Below are 26,930 nucleotides of genomic sequence, written 5' to 3' on the forward strand. Positions count from 1 at the left end.
GATATTCAAATTTTAAACACAACTGAACACTCAGCAGTCCTGACCAAATATTCTAATGGATCTCTCAAGGCCACTGTCACTACTTACGGTACATGCTCTAGAACTCATCAATCCTGAATGAATTAATAACGCAGTCTGAGAATGATCTAGATTGGACACGTGCTCTCCAGAACTGAAACAGCACCAGACAGTGCTGCTCTAAAATGGTGCTTATACATATTTTTGTTGAGCTCCTTCCACAGTCATTTTCATTATAGATAAGTGAAAGATGCGTTATTCTAGTATACAACATGCTCTATATTTAAACTTGTATCAATTTTGCTGTTCAGAGTCATAATAAACTCAGTTTACATTCATTCCTTCTGATCAATACTTGTGCATATTCAGCTGGCCATTTGCATTGTTCATACAGGTAATTTTAGAATTACAATTATACAAATTTTAACCTTAGTTTTGTAGAAGATTATTAAATAGGTAACATGAAATACACCAACTGGTCATTCCAAAGACCTGAACATAAAATACAATAGTTAAATATGTAATAAAATAAATAAAAAAATTATGTCCTTGATAGTTTTTTTTTCTTTACAGAACATATGCTTTTCTTCCACTAATGCAAATATTTGTAGGTATGACTTAATAAATAGCAAAGCAATATATTGATTACTATAGAAAAATGGCACGTTCATTAACTCAGCTTCAAATAAATCCTTACTTCAGCTTTAATAGACTTATCTGTTTTCATACCCAAAATTTAAACTTCTTCGAGCATTTGATGTCACATTAATTCTATCAGTTGAGGGACTTGGTATCACATGGCGTCCAGGAGACATCTTCTTTACTTCCCAGGCTAGTGAAGTAGGTCTGCAAATTCAGGAAAGAAATGGTTAAAAATAAAATTCTCAATAACTATTCCTCTGTCACCTTACCATGATCTGTAAATGCTCTATAGTATTACGGAATACTGCTGAACATAATCAGGCATCTTAGCAATTGTTTCCACACCGAATCCAAACCGTACTAGCCAGACTGAGATCAAAAATCATTCACTTTTAAACTACACCACTTATTTTAAATTTCAGTATGGGACTAAACATTAAACCAACCAGTAAAAGGAAAATGACTAAGGGTAGAACTGGAAATACCCTCTAGTTCTAGTGACTGTAACAATGCACATAAAAAGCCCTGACAAATCAAGGAAGAAACCTACATTGTCTTATCCCATATAACAGAGCATTTGATAGTGTTTAAATGCTGCTTTGTTTAATATATGTAACAAATATCTCCTGGTACAGGAGAAAAAATAAAAATAAAAAATTAGAACTAACCCAATATATCACCATCAACTCATTCTATTACACCACTGATGTAACAAAAAATCTGCAATAACATTTACTGATAAATGTCTACTAGCAAAGATAATTGAACAGGTTGAATTAATTTAACTGCTACTAACATAAAGTATTCTCATCCAAAGAGACAGAGCATGAGATGGAAACCAGAACTGCAGTTTTATTATGCCTCTACTTTTTTTTTTTCCTACTTTTAATTCTTGCTCTTGAAGCTAATCTGATTACATGGAAATTACAACCGGCAATTAAGAACAAAATCAAATTTGTAGAACCCACTGTTAGGGAAGAAGGGTTTAAAAAAAAAAAAATTCACATAAGTGACTTTAACTGTGCCTTTTTTAAGGCACAAATTGTGATGATGTAAACAGCTTTACCTTTCTAATACCATCCTTCCAAACTCCCTTCCATTTCCAGCACCACTATTCCTTGATAACTCTGCAAGGGAGGAAAGAATCCCCACTACATGCTCACATCAATTACCTCCAAAAGAAAAATATTCTTCTGGGTTCCCTACAACAGCTATTAAAAGTGGTTCTATTTGCTAAATGGCTGCTGCAGAATGACTTTTATCATGAGTCTGCATTTTGGATATAGATAAGAGAAAAAAATAAAAGTCTCATTACCTGCTTTGAGCATCAGCCTTTTCTAGTTTCTCCTGTAGCTGTATCCAGTCAATCAGCGCTTTGAAGTCCCTTACATAGTTATCAAGCATCATCAGGACTTCCTGAAAAGCAACCATTACATAAACCTTAGTATTTCAAAAACAGTTCCTATGACCCCAAAAAGAGAAGTGAGTAGGAAGTAGGAAAGTTACTGGCCTGCGTCTTTCCTATCAAAAATAAAAACAAGGGGGGCGGGGAAGCCCAAACAGTTAAGATTTTTATGTCAACAAACATTAAAACACTTATTCTATCAAAAACATGTTTTCCAAGATCTCTCCAAGCACCAACATCTAAGGACAGAAGAGAAAAATTTGGCAAGAAAATAATTCCTAATATACATAGATACTACTGTTTGAGGGTTGGTTTGTTTTCTGTCAAAATCATTATCCTTTAAAATACTTCATCCAATATGTAAATAAAATAAAATAAAATAAAAGTGTATACATTCTTATAGACCTGTGGAAGAATAAAAACATACTGCTGGTGATTCCTCTGTCTGCAGAGTGAACACCAAGTTACACAATGGCAACTGTATCAGATGAAGGGGATTCCTTCTGAAGAATCCAGAAATCCTTGCATTAGAAAAAATTAGTTAGAATCATAGAATATCCTGAGTTGGAAGGGACCCTTAAGGATCATCAAGTCCAACTCTTGACACCGCACAGGTCTACCCAAAAGTTCAGACCATGTGCCTAAGTTCACAGTCCAATCTCTTCTTAAATTCAGACAGGCTCGGTGCAGTGACCACTTCCCTGGGGAGCCTGTTCCAGTGTGCAACCACCCTCTCTGTGAAGAACCCCCTCCTGACGTCCAGCCTAAATTTCCCCTGCCTCAGCTTAACCCCGTTCCCGCGGGTCCTGTCATTAGTGTTAATGGAGAAAAGGTCTCCTGCCTCTTGACACCCCCTTACGAGGAAGTTGTAGACTGTGATGAGGTCTCCCCTCAGCCTCCTCTTCTCCAGGCTGAACAGGCCCAGTGACCTCAGCCGTTCCTCGTACGTCTTCCCCTCAAGGCCTTTCACCATCTTCGTAGCCCTCCTCTGGACACTTTCCAACAGTTTCATGTCCTTTTTATACTGTGGTGCCCAGAACTGCACACAGTACTCGAGGTGAGGCCGCACCAGCGCAGAGTAGAGCGGGACAATCACCTCCCTTGACCTACTAGCGATGCCGTGCTTGATGCACCCCAGGACACGATTGGCCCTCCTGGCTGCCAGGGCACACTGCTGGCTCATATTCAACTTGCTGTCTACCACGACCCCCAGATCCCTCTCTTCTAGGCTGCTCTCCAGCGTCTCATCGCCCAGTCTGTACATGCAGCCAGGGTTTCCCCGTCCCAGGTGCAGGACCCGGCACTTGCTCTTATTGAACTTCATGCGGTTGGTGATCGCCCAGCTCTCCAACCTGTCCAGATCCCTCTGTAAGGCCTTTACGCCCTCATTTGAGTCCACAACTCCTCCAAGTTTGGTGTCATCAGCAAACTTGCTCAAAATACCCTCTATTCCTACATCCAGATCGTTTATAAAAATATTGAAAAGTACCGGCCCTAAAATGACGCCTTGAGGGACCCCACTGGTGACCGCCCGCCAGCCTGACACAGCCCCATTTACCATAACCCTTTGGGCCCTGCCCGTTAGCCAATTGCTCACCCATCGTATGATGTTTTTATTTAGCTGTATGGTGGACATTTTGTCCAGTAGGATCCTATGGGAAACCGTGTCAAAAGCCTTGCTGAAGTCCAAAAAAATCACATCAGCTGGTTTCCCTTGGTCCACCATACGGGTGATCTTATCTTGAGCCCTGAAGTACAGCCAACTGTACCTTGTTCCTATGGTCTTTCAAGAGTGCAGATCTTTCAAAGGGGGCACAGATGGATGCCCCTGTGCTCATCTGGGTTTGTGACAGACATCCTACTGCCACATTAGATTATCAGCACTATTATACTAATAAAGGAACTTTAAGGAGAATCTCATGGCACTATTTTGACAGACAGAATAGAAAGGATGGCTGCATTAAATCTGGTTTATAAAACGACTGCCTTTGACAAAGTTACTGCGAAATAGACAAGATGACCTGCAAAGTGCCAAGCTTACATTCTCCTCTCTGATTAGTACACCTTAATAAGTGACCAAAAGTCTCTAATTGCAAATCCTCCACTACAGAATGATTACAAGCCCAGACCCTACAACTACAATACCCAGACTATTGGTATTACAATCTTTACCATTACAAACCAGTTAGTTTTCTACCATTCTAAAAGTTATTTTTGAACTATAATGGAGTTGCTGAAGAATTTACCCATTTTTACCTGAGTTAATCACAAAAAAACTGCATTTGTGAACATATTGCATGGCTTGAAAGATTTATATACTATAAAATAATACAACTGGAAGAGATCTTAAGAGCAACGTACTCCATCCCATAGCTCTTGGGCAGGTTTAACCATTCCCTGTCAGAAATGATGTAGGTGTGCTGCAGTTTCATTCAGAACATTGCAACGTCTTGAAGTTAGAAGAAGATTGCAAATTATGCGTTGGTCTCTACCACATAAAATAAAAACCTATTAGTTAAGTGTATAACTAAAAATCTTAAACAATAAAAAAAAAAAAAAAACACATTGAAAACAGTAAGAATTCTACTACAGTAAAGCCAACTAATCTCTATTTTTGTAGCATCACTTCCTATTCACTTCTACTTCTAACAGAAAAAGGACCTTTTATACATGCAAAACTCTTTTCTGTACAAAATGTAAAGATGATTATTAATTTTGTTTAACACATGCAAGTTTAAAAGTCAGCTTTAGTTTGCACAGAAGTATCCTTTTAACTAGGATGTACGACAGACCTAGAACATATGCTGTTTGTTATAAAGGAGAAGTCAGAAGGAAGTCAAACATAGTACCACTGCTGATCTGAAAGTTACTCTTTGTTTTGAAATACTCCACAAAAAAGCAAGCAAAAATCTTTCTTACAAGGCAGTTAGTTTACAACACTAAAATAATTTGCATGTTAAAGTCTGCTCCAAAAAATGAACAAGTCAAGTATTTTAGCCAGCTCTTTTTTTTTCTCCAGTTTTGCTAATAAAATTTCAGCTTTCTAATTCAATTCAAATACATTTCAGTTAGCCTACACTAAGTTGTGCTGACTGTTATTAACAATAAGGGCATAGAAAGCAAAATTTAATTCTGAATCATTTATTTTTCAAGTCTGCCACTGAGATATTCCTCACAAAAACATGAATCAATCTGAATATGAGTTATATTTCTGAAGTGAGCTGGCACATGAAAAAACTACAATAAATGGCTTACCCTATTTTAAGGAATGTTTAGCTGCACATTATCAGAAATGATCAGAGCAGAACCATGCAGCTGTAATCCGAGTCATGTTTTACGAACAAGGGAATACAAACAAGACAAGCAGCTGGAGCGGCCCCATATTCACTGATGCACATCTTTCTCCCTACAGCTATGAGGGCCATTTTGTCAGGCAGGATGAAGCAGAACAAAAGTGGCTCTGAAAGCGCCGTTACAGGCATCCAGATAACTACATATAGATGTACAGCTAAAATTACCAATTAGTTTACCAATTGGCTGCAACGGATTCGATTGGTTTGTAATTAATTCTAGTTACTGGCGCATACAGCAGGATGGTTGGCGCCATCCCTTTGTCCTACTGACACACAATACCGGCGCACGGGGCTCTTGGGTCTTGGACATCAATACAGCTCTCTAGCTTACCTGCAGTATTGCATGTAGCAGATATACCCTGTGGTGCTGAAGCAGTGGAAACTCGTACCACTTGAGAAGGTGCTGACAAAAAGGAACCTTTATGGGGTAGAGTATGGCTGCACTAGAGTCAAAACAATTTTAAATCCCATTATTTTTCAAGGTCATATCTATCCCACACAATTTTTAAAGAAGCAGTTCAAACTAAAAAAGAAAGCAGTACTGTTAAAAAAAAACAACAGCTAAATGAAAAATCAGTGACACACGACTAAAAACACACACAATACAGCTCCTGTTTCCTCCATCATTCTGATTCACAGCCCTGCACATTAAAAAGCTTTTTTCTGTGCATTTCCTTTTCTCCAGTTCGCAACTACTGCTTCAGCTTTTATGTACATACGTATATTTAAGTTGTGCTTCTACACTCTTCAGTTGATCATATTAATGCCTTTCCAATCAGAAAGTCTCTCTATAAATAGAATAGCTGTATTAGAATAATCCTGTACTCCTGAATCAGAACCATCTTGACTTGGGTCCCAGCCAGGTCGATTATAGCCTTTAAAACCAGAGGTTCACTTTGCCTGGAAATCATGCAGCTGCTTTGAAACTTCATCTTCTCCACTTATCCTCCTATTCTCAAACAAGGAAGGGGAAAAGAGAGAGAGAGAAAAGCACAGAAGATAGCATGTTTTTTAAGTCACTACAATTCTAAATTGCAGTGTGAGAGAGGAACTTAGTCACCACATCTGTACTGCAGCTTATTCTCATGGATAGAAATACACATTTTCCTTTACAAATTAAGCATGCTTTGTTTAAATTATCTATGCTGAATATTTTAGATTATGTATTTAGCAGAATAAATTCCATTTTCATGTACTCCAGTACATTTTAGCTGGCAACATAGGTTCCTTCTTTCTTTCAATTTATGTTTTCAATGTTAATCAGGTGTTTTAGTAATTCAGTGCAAAATGGCTTCCTTGTAGATTCCTTTGTACTTGGAACTACAACCACTTAAAGCCAGCTCTGGGTTAGGTTAAACAAAGATGCATATAAATATATGAATATTTATGTATATAGATAGCTGAAGGAAGGGTGTCAAGAGGATGGGCCCAGACTCTTTCCAGTGGTGCCCAGCAACAGGACGAGATGGAATGGGCAGAAAACTGAAGCATGGGAAGCTGCATCTGAAAATGAGAAAACCCTTCTTTACTGTGAGGGTGACAGAGCACTGGGACAGGTTGCCCAGAGAGCCTGTGGAGTCTCCTTCTCTGGACATATTCAACACCTGCCTGGATGTGTTCCTAAGAAGTGTCACTGCTATGGAAAAAATCTTCCTCCAGATGTCAGAGGACACGTGCAAGAACTTAAAGCACACAATTTATTTACACAAAAGCAGTATATACGTTATTAAGCACAAAGGGCCAGGAATAGGATCATCCAGACTGCCAGTCTGAAGAGATGGTGGCTTTTAGCAGCTGGCTATCTATTCCAAATCTGCTCTAAAAACCATAAATTATTATCCTGAAATACCTCAACCACTTCCATCTGTGAGGCTGAATGCCCAATCACTACCTGATTTTCCTATCCCTTACCGTTAGCTTCAATGATTTTCATCCATCTGCAGAAGATGACAACAATGAAAATTTAAGTGTCCAAAAAGGCAGGAAGAATGGTTCCAGAATAGATTTTCACTGGGCATTGGCTGTCACAACACAGCCACAAGGTATTTATTTAGAAAGAAATATACACATAACTCTTCCTGAACAACTTCACTCTCAGAAAAAGCATTTTCTTTAAAACAAGAGAGAAGCAGCAGACTGCTGTACTCCTGATGTATTCCAACTGCAGAGTTAGACCTTCTCAAATAATATGAGAATGTTTCAAAATGTATGTTCCATAAAAATCTATTGATCTGAAAGACTCAGTCTTGCAAGAAACATAAAAAGAATTATACATGTTTTAAGACATAAATCACTGTCTTAGGCTTTCAGGGAAACTTGGTTTTACTGAATAAAAAGAAAAGATATTCCATCATACAAAACAGACGTTACTTCATGCTGAAATTCTCCTTCTAGCTGGAAATGTTCCCCTAGATATCAAAAAAATGAATACCTGGTTGTACAGATGTCTTAAGTCAATGTCCAAAATGGTTATGAAAGTGACAGAAATACAGTAAATAGATGACACTGATAGAGACATAATTAGCATTGATTAGGTGTTGAAAGCAAGAGATGCTGAGTAAACCATAATTAAAAACAAACAAACAAAAAAACAACAACCTTGTATTCTGCACAAGTTTGGTTTTGCTTCTGTTTTTCCAATTCCTTTGCAAAGCCAAGATATTTTTCACTCAGAGTCAAAGGAAACCAGGACATTCTAACAAGAATAATGTATCTAAACAGAACACTCAGAGACCTGCGTAGAGGAAATAAGATGCTTCATAACCCTTCTTGGGACACCTTTCTTGAGATTTGCAGCGCTACAAGGAAAGAATGGAAATTCATGTATAACAAATCATTTCTCCTCAAAAGTCAGAAGTAACAAACTCAGATTCTGTATTCTGCCTCCACCATCACTTCCCTGGCACCAAGTAGATGCAGCTAGAAAATTGAAATGTACAAAAAGAAATAAATAATATAAAACCTTATCTTCCAAAAAGTAAGATGGACAGGGTTGAACCAGCTCTTATGAGTGAAAATGCAGTCAAGATCTGGCCTGGATTCACTTGACCATTATACTGAATCTTTGTAGATTCCTTTCATTGAAGTTAGGAAAGCCTTGTGTGTTTTTTTCTACCTTTAGCTCCAACACATTTAGAAACAGTTTTATTTTCTTAGCTGTCTTGAAATCCAGTAATCAGCATGGATTACTACGGGTCTCAGTCTGCACGCAAAGAGATTGAAATCATAAGAATTAGCATATCCTGAACCAAAACCAGCCCTCACGAAGCATTCTCAGTGAGAGCCCCTAATGAAACAAGTTCCTCTGTCCTTCAGGGAGGCCTTCAATCAACTGAAACTATGGTAAATCACTCACAGATATCCCCCCACTTGGAAGGCCTTCACTAACATTGCTTCAGCTGGTTCTTCCACCTAACACCGCCCTACAAAATGTCAAGACTTAAGGAAAAGGCTTTATCTACCTCTTTACAGTGTATCTTGTACTTTTTCCATTTTGTAGAAGGGCATAAAAATCTCAAGAAGAATAAAACTTTTTTAATTGACCCGTACCCAAAGTGGACTGATTTAACAATGTATGTGAGCATTACAAACAAGGAGAGAAACTATCCTGCTCAAAATCTTGTAGAACTATACAAGTAAGGGCTAGGTGGAAAGATAAAAGTTTGTACAAGTATGAAGTAATGCCAAACAGAAATTTAAAAAGAACATTGAACTAAATTTTTAACATCTTGAAAAGCAAATTTTTTGAAACAAAAAGCAGCTGAAGCCATTAATTCATCATAGGAGGAAGAAAAAGACATCCGTTGAATTTCAAGTAGTTGAGAATCTCCTAAACTTAAAGTATCCTTAGCTACTGGATCCAGTTGCTCAAACTCTATCGCATACACACACACACTTTATGCATATATATAACTCTTCTCCCCGTTGCCAGTTGCTGAGACACCTAAGACCATCAATCAGTCGCAGAAGTTCTGTTACATTAACCAAAATTCCACTGGCAATGGAATCTGCCTTATTCCATCCGCAGATAGTTTGGGGCTTAATTCCTTTTAGGAGACAGAAAGAGATGCAAAGGGTACTTGGCATTACTAGTATTTTTGTGCCTAAGTTCACCATCCAAAACCACAAAATACTAGGTAATAGAATTTCATATAAAGATTAGACATAGAAACCTAGCTAACGTATAAATATCCAGTGCATTCACGTTTTGAAATGCCCAAGGTTATAGACAGATATACATGTATTAGACTATAGCTCGTCACTGTCAGATCTATTAGACTACAGCATCACTGGACAAACTGATTCACGCAGAGAAATGCTTAAACTTGAGGATCCTTTATTTCTTTTTCAAATAATTGAACAATTTTTGTTTTATCTTTATAAGCAAAGCAACAAAGCTGTATCTATGCATACAGTTTGGGAGTTCTCACAGTTAAATCAATAGCAAATTACCACCTACAACAGTGCCCAAAGTTGAGAGAAAATACACACCACCACTGCTGATCTTACACACACTTCCACTGTTTGTATCCTTACCACAAACCTTTCATCTGCATTTTCAACCACAAGCAGCCACTAGAGCCCTTTCCGATTTGGGAGCATCAAACATTATCTCCAGTGACAACATAATCAATACAACTATACCAACTGTAAGACTACAAGGGAGCAAAAAGTACAAAATCAAAAACGAACACCTTTATACCGGGTTAATGGGAAGGTTTTAAATGCCTGAATGTCACATTTCATTTTTACAAATATCTTTTAATATGACCTTCATACAACTGCAATGTTTAAATAGAACAGCATGTGCCAATTGACCAAGACAAAGTTGAGGAGGTATCACTTAGAAGTTGAAATGTGAATTGTTTTTTATATCATACATTTATCTCAATAGAAAGGATTCCTTATTTAATATTGTTTCTCACGTGTTCAGCAGTAAAAATAAAAATAGTACTTCATGAAGAGTTAGCAAAATATTCTGTCAAATAAGTGAAAAGTAAATAGAAAAATGTAGCAATATGGAGTTCTCATTTATCAAAATCCTCAGCTCTTTACTTACAGTAGAAATACATTAAACCATTTTCAACTGAGCTGATTTGTCTGTTGGTATTTTTTTGGTAACATTTTAACCGACAGATATCTTTACACACTATAAAAAGTTCCCCCCCTCCAAAAAAAAAAAAAAAAAAAAGAACATAGAAGTAAAGCTATTCCGTTCTTATTTGTAGCATGAGCTTTAATAAACATCTGTAAGCAGAATTTCCATCTTAAAATATTCAGGAGGCCAGTACTGCAATACTGAAAATGGAAAAAGCCTAAGAATGACCTGAACTCCTCCTGTCCAAAGGCGGGGGTGAGTACTGATTTACATTTAACAGCAATCTTTAAGAGAACATGTCACAAACAAAAGACCATGCCACAAATGAATATTCCAGCTGCTCACTTAGGGCACGTTCTTTGTGCTAAAAAAGAAAACATCTTTTAAAAGTAAAAGCAACACAAATGTTATACAAGTTTTACAACATCTAACACTGGAAACCCTTGTTTACTCATTTTTGTTTTTTTCCACCCATGTTTAGCAAACAAGTAATCTGATGCCCCTGGATACACACATCATCATCCAGTGTCTACGAAAATGAAGACTTTCCACTTAGGCTATGTAGTATCTCCATCCGAGAACAGATCAAGTAGCATGATTAAAATGCTGAATGATATCTAACCCCTAAAATATGTGATAATGATACAAACACACTTCTGTTCTTTCAGTCACAGAAGTTTAAAATGGTAATCTAATTACAATGCAAGGCTGACTGATTTTCTTAAACCAAAAAAATTCTTCAGCGAAGTTTCCTGAGCAGGAAGACAGCTCAGTAACAACATGTTAAATTGTGTTAGAGTAACCAACGGTTTGGAAGCCTCTAGCTACTGTTCAGTTTTCAAACCTGCTTTCAATGAAACCTACTTGCACGCTAATCTCAAAGTCAATTTGGCTGTGCCTGATTACAGTAGAGAACTAGATACGTATGATAAGAAAATGGTTTACTTAAATTGATATAATTTTTTACAGTGATTAGATAATCGTTTCCAGAATGTGTTGAGTTTTCAGCTATATTTAATATGAAAACCAAAAAAATCTTAGCTTTCACAATTCTTTGAAAGCGTATGCTTCTGGCTTCTATTAATGCTTGAAACGAACTCAATTTCTAAAAAGTAAATTATATTTACTAAATGACAATGGTCTTTCTGTGGATCTACTAAAAAATCATCATAGCCTGTGCATGTTTTACGTCTTATTACAAATACAGGCTATCCAAAGTTAGGAAAAACACCTTACATCCCAACCAGACATTGTCTATGCTTGACCACTCATCTCTCTCTTATCACCCCAGAGTGAATTAGAAGAGTGATAACTAATTCACTGAAACAAGGGAGCAATGTATAATTAAGGAACTTAACATCAAGCCAAAGACTGGGAAAAAGGCTAAATCTCAACAGTGCCACCTACAGTAGGGAACATGACGGGGAAAAAAGGAAAAAAAAAAAATCAGCATTCAGCTAGAAAAATTAGCAAAACGAGAACTTGATAAGACATATTGATTTAATTAAAAACTGAGATCTAACAACATGATTACATGTCATTAAGTTTTATGCACCTTAAAATAAGTCACTGCCTAAAATAAAAGCATCTTCTTAAATCTAAAGAAATATGCCATCAGTTTTACTATTTACAAGCCTCCATTATATAAATGCATGAAATAACATACTTCTGATGCTCTAATTCCTTACTGGCTTTTTTGTAGAGTAAAAAACAGCAGTAAGTGTCATTTGATAATAGGCAGAAAGAACAGCTGAAAGCTTACCTTGCATTCTACTACACTCTGATCCGATTCACATGTAACATAGATTTCATCAACTGCCCGTCTAAGATTGTCAAAAAGAAATGCCCAGTATCGAGCTCGCAGATCAACTTTTCGAGGCTGTCTTGTTTTTGTTGGGCTTTTGTCAAAGTTTTTATCTCCAGCTGCTGCAGTTAATTTACAGTCTATGGTAGTGTTCTAAAGAAACAAGATACAAAGGAAAAGGAGAACAAACAGAAGTACAGTAAGGGGTTGGGCTTCCGTGCAATGCATTTTTTCAAACATATTTAAACATTTGTAAAGATGACATTTTTCTACTGAAGACTACAGCAACCCACTGATTTAAGTTTTTACAATAAACTTTTTCATCTTAAACAAATGCAACCGATATGTAGAACCACTTGGTTTCTTTACCATTTTAACTCAACATTCACTTTGCACAATGCATGATATTCTCTTTTGCAAATGATAAAGTTACATTTTCTGACTACATACATACCCCATAGTACTTACTGTGACAAATATGTACATCCAAAGATGAAATTAAAATTTTACTAATAATCAAACCAGCAATGTTTCATCGTAGTTAAATTACTACCAGGGCACCACATACAACTTAACTGTTTTTAAGCACTTGTTCTAATCTGTGAGCAGTAACATCAGAGAAATGCTTGTGTGGCTAGCCCTTTGCTTGATATGTTATGGCTACACTTCAGAGATGCCAGCATCTTCTCTGATGCTTGAATCATCAAGAATGAGTTACAAAGGGAAGCTTTCCTACTTGAGAAGACTACTTGCACAAAGATTTCCACTCACCATACTGCACTGCAAGCTCAATTCAACCTTTGCAAATACTGTGCCACTGAATCAAGTTGTTTCTACTTATGCCAAGTCTGAAATTGTCCTTATGCTGCTTTAAGTTGTAATTTAACAGCTTTTCCTGCAACAAATCTGTTGTTTGATTTTCAGTGTTAATATGCAGACTAATTGGTTTAGTACTACTTTGCTGCACAGATGCAGAGGACTGCCAACATGCTAAGTGCTGTGAGAGTGGAGGGAGAGCATCCAACTGTCTGCAGGAAAGCTGGCATAGAGAGGGATCACAAATACCTGCTTCGAAGTACCACTATGCCACTTCAGTGTTATGTATCCACTCACCTTGTGTCTTCAGCTTAGTCACATGAAGACAGCTACTCCTTGACGGATACGTGCTGTCACCCATCTACAAATTATATTCCAAAGGATTCTGAAGCACGCCCATTTGGCTGAGAACACCAACGCAGACCTTGGCCCCATGACACTGAGCTTATTATTGAAATTCTCTCCCATAACAACAAAAAAGGAAAGCTACCATGCCAGAGAAGAACCTCCAGGAAACACAACATAAATCCCAGTTGCATACCATTTGTGATAGAGGTATTGTATTAACTACATAGCTACAGTACTCTGCTTTTTGCCTTTGTGTGTGCAGGAAAAGATGCAAATAAAATTAGAACATCAGGGCAAATTTAACCCCTATTTATCATCTATAAAAGTAAACTGCAACTGAAGTCCAAGTTTCCCACATACCTAAAGCAGTGCTGTGGAGGTAGTCAGAAGACAAAACGTAGTCACAGAAAGCTAAATAACTACAAAGAAAAAAATGAGAAAAGATTCCTGCCTCCTCCAGACTCAGTAAAATAGGCAGGGGAGTATATTTACAAACCATTTCCTTCTCTAGTAGTTGTTCTAGTTTACTTTCCCAGATGGGAAGTACTTCGGTACTCCTGTTGCAAAACAAGTCTGAAGCAGTTCTAGTTTATGGCTGTGGTCGACCTCTGTGGTGGTTTTACCGTATGGGCTGCTGCAGGGAAAGTTAACATCCCAGCCAGACGCAGTACAACCTGAAGTCCCACCACAGCAACCAGTATACTTATTTTGCAAGATCTGACACATCGCTGTGTTTATACTAAAATACCGAAGGACAATGAGAACAGTAAGAACAGCTGAATCACAGAACGTTCCACCGAACATCTGAGTCACTCCAAGTTCAGCCACGTATCAGAGAGTCAACTCTCCAACAAGAACTCAGAACGAGGTACATATTCACTCATTGGTAGATTATGCTTTTTCAGAAGCCGTGCCTCCAAAGCCCCTGCAGGAGTAACTCTTCCCTAATTTGAAACAGGAGAACATATGCCAGCAGAACACCTTTGACAAGATACAAATCACCAAACTATAAAATCTCTTGTAAACACAATCGTGGAAGCAGGAAAGCACTGAGTTGGTGGTTAGGCAGTAGAAAAACTAATTAAAATTCCTGATGCATGTCAGTTCTAACATTATGCATCTGAATTTGTCACAGCCTGGCATCTGCCACTCAACAAAACAGAAGGGGACTTTGAGACAGGAACCCAAATCATGTCCATTGTTTGCCACATCAGTCTCCAGATACTCCATGAAGATCAGACTCCAAAAGCTATTTTCAAACTTAACTAAGTTTGACTGGCACCTACTTTACTGAAATGCAAGCCATTGCTAACTCAAATTTAAGAGTTACAGCTGACAATAACAAAGACTACTTTTACCATAAAGACACAACTAATATTTTATACGGATTGCATTAAACATTCTATAGAAATGTTTAATGCAGGCACCAAACACTACCAGGATTTCTGAGTTAATCTACACATTGTTCAGCAGAATCTTTACCTGCAAGCATCCTTCTGCATGGACAGCTTATACAGACATGATCTAGCAGACCTACCCTGATGCTTGTCCTCACTAAGGCAACAAAACCCACTCAAAAATGGCACCGATTCTGATAGGCTAGTTCATACTATCCCACTTGCACTAATAGTTCAAAAGCTTCAACTGCAGAAAACGTATGCTGCCTTTTAAGTTAAAAAACATGGGGATAGTCTTCCTCACATCTCAAGTAACTCAATATGGATGAAGAAAGTGATTAAAACTATTTTTTTTCCCAAAAATAATTTCACTATGTTGCCTTGGAGTTCTGTGAAGTATGAAGTGTGTATTTATTCTCGAGATGCCAAGATTTATTGAAAGTAGACGTGCCAGCACCCTGATGAGAGGAAGATGAGGTTTACAGGATCATATGAGAGAGTTTTTGTACATTTATGTTCTTGAGCCTAGTGTCCCATTTGTATGTAGAGGAAAATGAAATCTGAAGGCTCAACAAAAGCAAAAATAGAAGAAGAAAGCCACCATTTTAAAGCAGTATTTAGTGCCGAAAATACAGTAGAAAAAGAAGTGCTGGATGCCAAATTAAAGTGCCAAGATACACAAGCACGCAGCAGTCCATTTCAAACCTTAATTGGGCCCACTAGGAATGCATTATGTTCCTGCAATATAGCTTTAATACAGCAGTCCCACACAGAGCCACTGAGTAACAATAAAGTATTCTTTTGAAAACACAGTATTGACGTAATCCGAAATGACTCAAACAGATGGAACTCCTGCTGCACAGCACATTACTCTCATCCAAAAGGTTCTGTGAGGGTAAATCAACTTGGAACCCCAACCACCTCATTAAAATCCCACCTTCACAGAATAAGTAAACTAGGACACTAGTAAGATACTAGTAAGAAAGGAGGGACAAGTTGCTAAACTCATCTGCGAAGTTAACATGCCTATATTTTAGGGATGCAAACATCCCTACAGAAGCAGAACATCTTTTTTCAAAAAGAGACCAGCTTCTATGTGCTATTGTCAAAATCTGAAAGGCTGGTGCAAAGTATTTGACAGCTGAAGACATACTAGCAGCTAAATCCATTAATCAAAGAAAAGTAATGGTTAAAATATTAAACACGAATAAATACCGAGGTATTACTTTATTAATATAATAAAACTCACACAGGAAAAACATGAAGAAGCGCCCTTTCTTCTTAATACTTGTCATTAAGACTCATTTCTCAGTTAGGACTCTGAAACTTTACTCACCTGGACTGATTTTTTTTTCTTCCCAAAATAGTATACACTAAAACTTTAAACAAAAACTTCTCAGCTGTTAACACATGAGAAAATAAAGCATTTCCTTAATTTCGGAAATTTGGCAGAATGGTAGCCTTTGTATAAGCACCACACTTACAGGAAGAATTAATTGATTGTTGAACTGCACTGGACTTAAAATAACTTTAATGTCAAAAAGCCACACATCCAGAGGCTAAGAAATGCCAAAAATAAAGACTGAGGAAGGCAGCGAAAATTCTGGCATTTTAAAACTTTGGAATGCTTGACTTTACAACTCATACCCTTTGACAATACAATATGTGCACTTTTGTATATGTATTATTCATCAAATAATGTATCAATGGTATCAAAAATCATTTTTATGTTGTAAATTTTATGTCATAAGCACAATAAAAAATGAGCAGATACCTGTTTTGCAGTCTTGTGTGTTCCTTGAGTCACCCTCTTTGTTTTTCCGCCAGCTTGCCATTTGGATTTTCCTATGGGAGAAACATTTTTCATCAAAAATAACGCTTTTCATTAGATACAGCATTCTAAAATGCACATATCACATCTTGTGATATATTGACATCGGCACAATTAATAAGTTTAAAAGTTCATAAAATTTTACATTCCAAATATATATTCAACAGTTCAGAATGAGGATGATGCTAGAAGACACAGAGAAATGAAAAAAATTGAAGTCAAGAACTACAGACCTTATTCAACAAAGATAGCCTACTTGCAAATGCTCAGTGCCACTGAAAATCATATCACTACAACCGAGATGTCAGATATGATACCAGTTTTCTATATACATTTTTAAAAGTCTGCTCTTGAATGATTGTTTAATAATATTGAGATGTTATTACAGAATTAAAACAAGAGGTATCTTTCTCAGAAAAGAAAAATAAAATCATTCACTTTTTCTGGAACTGTTCTAACAACCCTACCAGTAGATTAAGATATTTTCTGCCAAGAAAGATGGGAAAAAACAAAACTCAGTTCTGGATTTAGTTCACTTACAGTTAGGTAGGCAAAAAAAGAGGGAAAAATAAATAAAAATATTTCCAAAGCATGAGACAGTCCACTCAAGATCTCTCAAATTTATTCTCAAAAGCACTTGTCTGTTGCTTATATGAAATGCACTTAGCAACTATGCTTCCAAGATCAGTTTAAAAGCCCACAATTAGGATGATTTCTCAATGTTGTCTGGGGCAATTTCTTAACTTATTAAGAGTTATCTTTGCAAGGCTCTAAATTTCTGTTCTCCTGAACCAACGTGACACGCTTACATTTAATCTTTGATATCTGCTCATGGGTAAGTTTGTTTGATTGTTTTATTTTGTTTTTTATTCCTCCAACATGAAAATCAGAGCATTTAATTAACAAAAATACGAGCAAGTAAGACAAAACACTATGACAAGAGTACTCTCTAGCACAGATCTAAATAAAAGTTTCAAGATAATTTAGCTTGATGAAGCCAGGCAAATGAATGAACTAATTGAATATAGTCCCTTCACAGATCACGGAGATCATTCCTGAATTTCAGAATTGTTCAGTTCAGTTCAGTTTTTAGCAGTACTTAGGCCAGATTCCCTAACATAGTCCAGCTGTTTTACATTGCGCTGGTTATGTAAAGCAGCTGTAAACCTGTTTTAATCAAGCAATTGTCCAGCTGGTTTGCATCACTGGCTGTTCTAGGGAACATGGCCTTTAATTTTAAGGCAAATTAAAAATTATTTGCTTGATAATGAATTTTTGAATTGCTACATTAGTGAAAACAACAGGTACAAATTAATATATTGAGATCAATTTAGCATCATTCAGGAAAAAAAAAGATTCAGCTACAAAATGTATTAAAACTTCTTATCTACTAAAAAGCTTAAACCGTGGACCAATTCTATGTCATGGTTATGAGAACTGAAGAATTTCAAGCACCTAAGTCTCTACTCTAAAATAATTTACATTCTGAAAATGTAAGAGCTGCAATGCTTACAGTGGAGTGCAAAGGCACACAGAACTTGCAGTGAAAAGACTTACAAAAAAAATATGGGTGTGTTAGAATTAAGATGACAGATGGATAAAAAAGAGAGTTACTGTCCCTAGATTCTACAAAAAAAATATAAATAAATCCATCATCTACAAACTGGGAAATGTCTGAACAAGTCACCTGTAAAGATAAAAGCAAGTTTTCAGGCACCTTCTACGTAAGGCATACATGTAGAGACAAGAAAACTCACATAAACACTGTGTGTTGTGGACTTGAAAGCAAATAATGTGTGGCAGGGATTAATTTTTCTTAAAAAATTTCTTCAAGGTATGGGCCAAGAAGTTCTGTCTTTCATCAGCAATCAGAGTTCCAAGCTTTTCCCTCTTCCTGCTAACAAATGACTCTGGTTATTAGAAGATTACTTCCTTTCTGCTTTTGTCCCTCTATATTCACAAGCAGTGACGACACAGAAGCAACGTTCAATGCTTATGAATATACTGTGTGTAACTGTACAGTACCAGCACTGCTAGCCAAGGCACAGGGACGCAGCGACATGTGAAGGGCATTACCTATTAGGCTTTTACTGAATTTTAAGGAAAGAACAATAGCGACAAAAGATGATCATCTCATTAGCTATTAAGTTGCCAATATGAAATATATAAAGCAGCACAGTTTTGGAGCATTCAGGGAGCCAGTCATATTTTATACTTGAAGTCCATTTCCTCTCTCTGGTAATTAAATATCAGACACACTGGGTTTATGATTTGTGAAGACTTCCTGTCACAAAATGCTGAACTGTTAATATCTCCCAAAAAAGGCTACTGATAAACTATTTTCAAAAGCCTTCTGTTACACCAACAATCACCCCTCACATCTCTCTTCTTTTTCGATGACAGAAGTGTGAAAATCAGCTTTATATTTCTTAAGAGCTGCAGCCATTTCTGTTCTGAGATAGACATCTCTGTTGTTTCACTACTTTTGTTTATTATCTGATCTTCAGCAGAAATTATAAAAATTTTCAATTTTCTTTCTTTTCACCTCCCTGGAAGAATCTGAGGACACAACTGGGTAATGAACCATTCTTTTCTTTCCCTCCAGTTCTTACACATGGCACGAGCAATGTACTTTGTCACCTCTCTTCCTCCATCTAAGGAGCAAGGTCTATACTGCAGGACTAGTCCTACATTTCACCAAACTGTACTCCGCAATCTCTCTTACTAACTCCAGCTGATGCGTTTTTCCATCCTAAGAAACATTTTTGCAAAGATGAGGCGTGGATAAGACCTGGTTGTCTGAAGTTCACTTCAAGTAAGACAAAGATGTTTCCCTGGAGGAAGCAACTGGATGATACTGATTACATTCAACCCCTTAACTGAAGAAACATACTGAAATGCATAATATTGCTATAAATCAGTTCTTAAAAGTTTATATAGTAGTAAATACAGTTTTTCTAACCGTACAATGCAAAAGAACTGGAGAAACTACTTTCAAGGATGGATATAGTTAAAACTCTCCATGTTTTTCCATCCCAGCCTGAGTTACAGCAATGAATTTTGCATGGAATTTTTTTTAAACAAATTACTGTCACAGTCTCATCCAGAACATAATTGGCTCAGTATTCATGGAGCAGCACTAGACTGTATCCCATTCATTTCAACAAAGTTCAAGGTCTGAAACTAAGGAGTCTTCAAGAATACCTTTCCCTTCACATTATATTCTGCCAGTTACAGTCAGATCCAACGTTGCTAGCGCTTACACACAAGGCTTTCAGTCATGACTCGTAGACCTCCTAGCTTGGCCAAAGAGAGCCAAGTTTCATCTCTTTCATCACACACTGCAAAACCTACTTATTGCACCAGGCTCTTGCTAAAGGAGTGGATTATTCTGCAGGCTCTCTAAAGTGTGCCAGATATCTTTCAACCAATAAAATGTGTTTCCTTACGCTGAAATGCTTAATCTACAAGCGATTCCTACATGTTGAGAGCCAAAATGATTTTAAACAAGTAAGGGAACAGTTACAAATACAAGATTTTCCAGTTTTTGACACATCCCTTAAGTTATAAAGGTACCCTACATTTTGTTAACATTTAGATGTCAAGCTTCTGAGACATTTTAACTGTCACTAATACCATGGTTTAGATTTTGTAAATAAAATCTGTGTGTGGTGCATAGCAGCATGCAGCACCTCAAGTTTCATGCTGGGCATATCAAATAATTTAAAAGGAAAAACTTCTGAAGTCCTCTACCAGAATGATCACAGCTTTCCGAAGAGGGTAAGATACAATAGGTGCCTGTAATGGGCGATTTGTGGCCATGGCTTTGGAAGGCCAATTTAATTTTCGAGACAGAATATCATACTACTTGATTTTTTCACAATTCTAATAGCACACAAAGTCAACTGCATTGTTAGTCCATCCGAAAACACAATCTGCTGCAGATTGATGAATTCTGTGAAGGAATACCTGAAATGCAACAGATGAAACATGTTATTGTTCAATACCTCATCTAAACTGTTGTCATCATGTTTTGAGGTGGATTTTCTCATGTCATCGATCTGGATTCATAACTAGAATTTCAGATCTGATACAAGGGTGCATGCTGCTCCAACACACGTTACTGAAGTGCTACCTACCATTCCAGAAACTTCCCTCCTTCTTATGCTATTATTTCTTACTGACAGGAATTATGTATTTCCCTTAAAGAATTAGAAGGTTTGGATTGCAATTCCTGTCATCATTGCCCTCTTATCCATGTAAAATGCTGAAGTCTTTCAGTGGAAAAGTTAAATGCCAAGAACACAAACAAATAAAGAAATCAAAAAAGCAAGGATACACAAACAGAACAAATGAATCCAGAATTTTAAATTTAATAAGCCTGTGTAACACTAACAGTAGCAAATGGCTGTATCTTCACTGTTTCGGAAAAAAAAATAAATCATCCCATAATTAGTAACAGTATGTAATATAAAATGTTAAATCTCACACTATTCCTGCCAGTGCGATATCTCTGAACACTACCAGCAGAAAAAAAAAGAAAAAAAAAACAAAAACCAACAACACTAAGACAAAATTCTGCTTTGCATATAAGTTGCAGGATCGGCTGAGGCTACCTGAACCTTTGGCCTGATTTACATAGCCCCTGAATGAGTACGAACTGTCCTAATTCATAATATTGATGTATTGTTCCTCTGGGACAAAATACATATTGAAAGATCAGCATAAAATGAATCCGAGCTCACTGACACCGACATATGTGCCAAGACAAGGGTCAAGAGATAAAGGATCTGGCTCTGCCAGACTCTCATTAGCCACAAGTTCCTTTCCACAGGGCATTTTTCCATCAAGCAATTATCACCACATTCTTTGTGCAAAAAGCTCAATATATGATTTACTGAAGAAATTTTAAAAACAAGAAAGCAGCACTGGCAAAAAGTTTAAAAATTACAGTGCTGCTAGTAGGCTCAGAAGAAGGAAATGATTATAGCTACTTGAGTTTTAATGTCACATACAACTATTTAAGGGCAATATCTAAAAAAAATAAATCACTTTTACTTTCTTCATGCTGTGGAAGAAAATGTTATACTCGGAGCAAACATTCACCTATAATTCTCATTCACCAATTTTTGAGGAAAAAGTCTTCCTTGAAACTATCTACAAGAATAGCACAAGCAAGGTAGAAAATGTAACAGACTAAACAAAAATTGAACCAACTCATGAATAGCTCAAAACATACTCTGTGTTCCTTTCACCTCTACTCATTCACACTGCTACCTTCCCCAAAAGTAAAACGTACTATAAATCAGAATCTGTAAATACTTTAGGGCCCAATTCTATTCTGCTTAAATGAATCACAGAATCACCCTAGGTTGGAAGAGCCCTCCAAGATCACCTAGTCCAACCTCTGACCCAACACCAACCAGTCCTCCTCCACTAAGCCATATCCCTAAGCTCTACATCTAAACGTCTTTTAAAGACCTCCAGGGATGGTGACTCCACTGCTTCCCTGGGCAGCCCGTTCCAATGCCTAAAAACCCTTTCGGTAAAGAAGTTCTTTCTAATATCCAACCTAAACCTCCACTAATCCAATTTTAGCCCATTCCTCTCCCACCCCCCAAAAAAAAGAAGCACTGACATAACCCCTGAGAATCGGCAAGAGCTGTTTATTGCTGGGACATCTTGCAGGCAAACCTGCGGGATGTCTGTGGTGTTTGGTGGCTCCAAGCTAACGCTTGTGATGGAGCCTGAGCAACAAGTAGGGGGCTCGCCGGGCACTCCTGTGATGTTGCTGGTGCTCTCGGATGACAGAGCACAAAGACGTGCCGCAGTAGCCCCAGGTCTCTTCTGGCCAAGGTGGACCCACTTCCATCCCTTCTTCCACATCTGGTGGATCCAGCTCCATGGGCTCTGTGGTGTTGGGCAAAAGGCTAAGCCAGTCCTTGCCTGGGACTGCCCAGACAGGATGCCTTCCGTCCGGAATGTTCTCAGGCCACAGGGCCAAACCAGGGTGTCGCCCAGTCCCATGCCTCGGTCGTATGCCACCGTCGAGTTGATTTTCATGCATGGGTCTGATGGTGCCATCTGGTTTACAGCCAGTGCTGGGTCCCGCACCATGCTCCAGACCATGGGCACACCTCTGCTCCCCGCAGCTGTCTGTCTCATGCTCCCACCTTTGCCCCACGTCACCGTTGCTCCTGTGGTAAGGCCCAGGCCCCCTGTCGCTGGGTGTCTGAGGGGCTGGTCTGTTGCCCGCATCATTGCGGTGTCACTGGTACCTCCTGTACCTGTCTGTAGGCTGGACGCCAGAGGTCCCTCGGGCACTGGTGTCTCTTGTGCCATCGGTGCTATCCCTGTGCCCACGACACCTCTCCTTCTGCTCAGGTGCGCTCCTTCTTGGTGCCTCAGCAGACCGCATGGCTGTCCTTGCACACCAAGAGACCTGCTGCTTGCCTGGCTCTCCCAGTCTCCTTCCTGCCGCACGAGCTGGCAGTCAGAGGGCCGAGATGCTCAGTGAGTGGTGGGCCAGCTGCAGGAGGCCTGTTCTATAGGGCCCGCAGCAAAGGCTAGGCAGTGGTGGCCACTGAGACCTCAACAAGCCTCTGCGATGGAGCGGCCCACGCATGGCCAAAGGCGACTGTGTTGGGAGCAGCCTGGAAGATGCCCTCACGTGGGCAAGGAGGAGGTTGGGGGGGCTGAGGGCCCCTTTTCTGGGGCTGGCTCCCCGGGGCCATTTGGCTTGCCAGAGAGAAAGGCTGCCCCTCGGCCATGGGGACTGCCCTGCACCTCCCATCCTGTGCCCTGGTTCCAATAATACCAACATACTCAAGAATGTGTAGGCAGTTTTAAGACGAGTAAATAAATAAATTCATCTTCTGGAGACTGCTACACGTGATCCAAATCTGTGTTCTACTGTGTGTGTTTTGCTTTGGCAGATTATAGTTAAATCTTAAACTATTTCTCTTATTGTGTCACATCTTTCTATCCTACCTAAAAAGAAACCATGGCAGCTTCATTGGTTCTGCTTGATCAAGAAACCCATCATACGCTTCTTGACAACTGGATGTTGTTTCATTTTTTCTTCCTACGTAAAGCTAGGAAAGATGCACAGTGCATGTTTCTCTGCTGACCAGCTAGTGCTTACTATAAGTGTCACTCTACAACAGCCCTGAGGCCATCTGCTTTGGAAAGGCAATCCAAGGCACTCGGTAACTGGGACCATGCTGAAGTTTACTTCAGGGTCAGAACCCGAAACCAAAGCTTGTAAATGCAGATACTTGTGATTAGGTTTATAATGTTTAGTTGATAAATACATGCTTACTATCATCCTACTTGTCACTGTTAACAGAGGTACAGCTCTGCATTATCAGCTGAACACAATTTCCTTGATGAAACCCATACAGATGCCCACACACAGAGAGCTGAACAGGTTTTCATACACTTCATTCTCTCATGTGACTTCAGACCTTTCAGCTTTAAAAGGAAGGGAAAAAAATCACAAGTACACCTCTGAGCATAAAGCAAGCCACAAAGACATTTTAAACTTTGCTTTGGTTTGCTGCAGACAGAAGGTTAATTACTTTGTAACACAGGCATAACTGATCCTAGAAATATTTTTTCCACTGGCCAAGTCACAGAATAGCTGAGGTTGGAATGAACCTCTGGAGATCACCTAATCCAACCTCCCTGCTCAAAGCAGGGTCAGCTACAGAAGTCTTCCCAGGACTACATCCAGTAAGGTTTAAATCATCTTCAAAGATGAAAGTTGCCCACAGATTCATCGGGGGACTTATTCCAGTGTTCAACCACCCTCACAGAAAAACAAAAACAAGCCCCACCACTTTTAGACACCCCTGCCCAAGTCTCAAAAGCAGCAGCACCTCCACAGGGACAGGTGAGCTACAAAAGAAATTGAGATGAGGGCCTTAAAAACAGCTTTCTGACATCTGGAACAGCTTGAGCAGTATGAAAATCCAAAGTCAATTCCTGTCTGCTTAAGCCATCAGGCCATAAGAGAATACTACAACAGTAACAAAATTGTTCTGAGGACTCACATTACAGAAAGCTGTCCCCAAATATTCCCTTTCTTAAAGGCTCTTCACAGATGTTAAACAGAGACTGAAGTGATAGTAAAAGAAACTACTGAAGTTATTTGATTTAGAGCACAGAGAGCAATTTGCTGGATTGCTCTAAGCCATCCCTACCAATCTGAAACCCCAAGTTACTGAAGACTGGCTTTTAATAACCTTTTCCAAGCCCAGTATTTTAAGATAACATTATTATATTACATAGGTATCTTGATAGTATCAGCAAGACAGGACATTCTTAGATGTCTGTTACAGAAAAATAAAGAGTTTATCTGTTACTGAACAGGTTTTATAGTGAACTGTCAACCGCAGGGTATACATTTAAAAAAAAAAAAATAAAACTATGCTATGGACATGAAACAACCTTTTGTTTAAAATGCAAAATCCTACATCAGAAACATGTTTCCATGCAAGCAACTCCAGTGAACAAAGAGACAGGAGATAAAAAAGTTGGGGGAAGACAGTTGAATACTTACCATCATCATCTTTGTTTTCCAGTGGAACACTCCATGCGATTAGGTTCCTTGCTGTTCGTCCCTCTTCTGCAACTATTTTCCTCACTTTATCATGGCTATTAGAGCGCTGGAAAGAAGCCTGAAAACAAGAAATACAGGAACAGAAAATGTGTGTGTATGTATATGTATACAGGTACAAATTTTTGTCTTGGTATGTTAATTTCATCCAGTATGTGGTTAAACCATTCAAAGGGAGTTTGAAGATAACTTATTTTCACTAATTGTTCAAAATGTACTTGTTTTCACAACCGTTTTTGTATCTGATAAGCAGACTGATTCATCAAAATGACATGAATTCCTACCCCATTGCTTGGAATGGGTGTCTATGCCACACTTTTTTTTTTAAGCTCCTTTTAACTCATCATCAATTCCATAAGAACATCACAGCAGATTTTAAAATGCTTTGTTTACCTTGAGTTAAATAGAACTAATTAATCTAGAAAAAAGCTGCATAGTACCAAAATACATGTGCTAGATGACTGAAAAGAGCCTGAAGACAGACACAGGATTTATCAGAACCATCTAAAATAAAATAAAATACACTTCTGTTTCAGAGAAGACAAGAACCTAGAAAGTATTTCCTGGCAACTACAGTCAGCTGTTTTTACTAGAAAGCTGCAGCGATTCACAGAAAATGAGAGGCACTGAGGATGAACTTCGCTTACCTAGGAAACACATTCTTTGCACTTGAAAAAGATACTATCACAAGATCCTTGAAACCAAACATGTTAAGAAATATTTGTATCAGCTGACAGATACCAACTAGACAAAATCTTGCCTCTTCTAGACTGCATCAAGTTATTCCTCAGAAATTAATCCAAGCTATTAAAATAATTTAAATTAAGCCAAGCTATATACCATAATGTGAAGTCTATACACAGTGATAGCACAAAGCCACTGAGCAAGGTATCTTTAACCCTGACAAACTTACATAGATCTGAATGTTATTTTACACACTAACAGACTGATTTTATACTAGTCAGAAGACGCATTCCTCTTTTCACTCTTACCATCATATGACTCAAGCCTGCAAGCACTTTGTTACGCACGTGCACTAGCGCATCTTTGAAAGAAAATGCCGTAAAAATGAATATAGCAGATGAGTAGTTATAATTTATCAGGATGGTAGAAAATGCAATAGAAACAAAAAGCTACTTTTACTTGAATGCTTATATAGCAATGTTAGGCTAAGTTTCTCTCATTCAGATGCCCTCAATTGCTCCTTTTAAAGCTGCAGTGTGCCACCTAGTGCCCCACTGAGCCACCTTGAGTTATTACTATGTAATAATAGAAAAAACACAGCAGAACTATTAAGTGGACTTTTGAAAAAGGTGATGAATAAAAAAGCAAATTTTATGGTTTGATCCAAAGAAACTCAAGCAAAGCACATGAATAAACCAGATCTACACTACATTGGTTCTAGTCTATTCTTGTTCTATCTAACTGCCTGTTCTCACTAGGAAATTTTAGTAAGTGACCATTTCTTTGAATCATGTTTATTTGGGGTTTTTATTCCCTTGTTGCTTAACAAGAAACTTTTCATCATCAGAGAGTTAAAGACTCACAAATGTCACTTAACTATTTTAAAATCAGCTTAACTACTGTATAAATCCCTG

The 26,930-nt window shown here is 38.1% G+C and overlaps 1 protein-coding gene across 3 annotated transcripts in view; it reads right to left on the minus strand.

Annotated features, from left to right (window-relative positions):
* The window catches only part of SCAPER (S-phase cyclin A associated protein in the ER), a 184,614-nt gene that overhangs the window by 127,823 nt on the left and 29,861 nt on the right, over window positions 1–26,930 (minus strand). For all 3 annotated transcript variants that reach the window (XM_082769215.1, XM_082769213.1, XM_082769214.1), the window contains exons 3-7: window positions 25,276–25,393; window positions 16,656–16,726; window positions 12,279–12,473; window positions 1,976–2,076; window positions 748–864 (exon numbers count right to left, since the gene is read on the minus strand). In XM_082769215.1, coding sequence (XP_082625341.1) covers window positions 748–864; window positions 1,976–2,076; window positions 12,279–12,473; window positions 16,656–16,726; window positions 25,276–25,393 — 602 coding nt within the window. The remainder of the gene's footprint in view (window positions 1–747; window positions 865–1,975; window positions 2,077–12,278; window positions 12,474–16,655; window positions 16,727–25,275; window positions 25,394–26,930) is intronic.

The sequence above is a fragment of the Aythya marila genome (genome assembly GCF_965140915.1).
Source record: "Aythya marila genome assembly, chromosome: 11".
In the NCBI taxonomy this organism is placed as follows: domain Eukaryota; kingdom Metazoa; phylum Chordata; class Aves; order Anseriformes; family Anatidae; genus Aythya; species Aythya marila.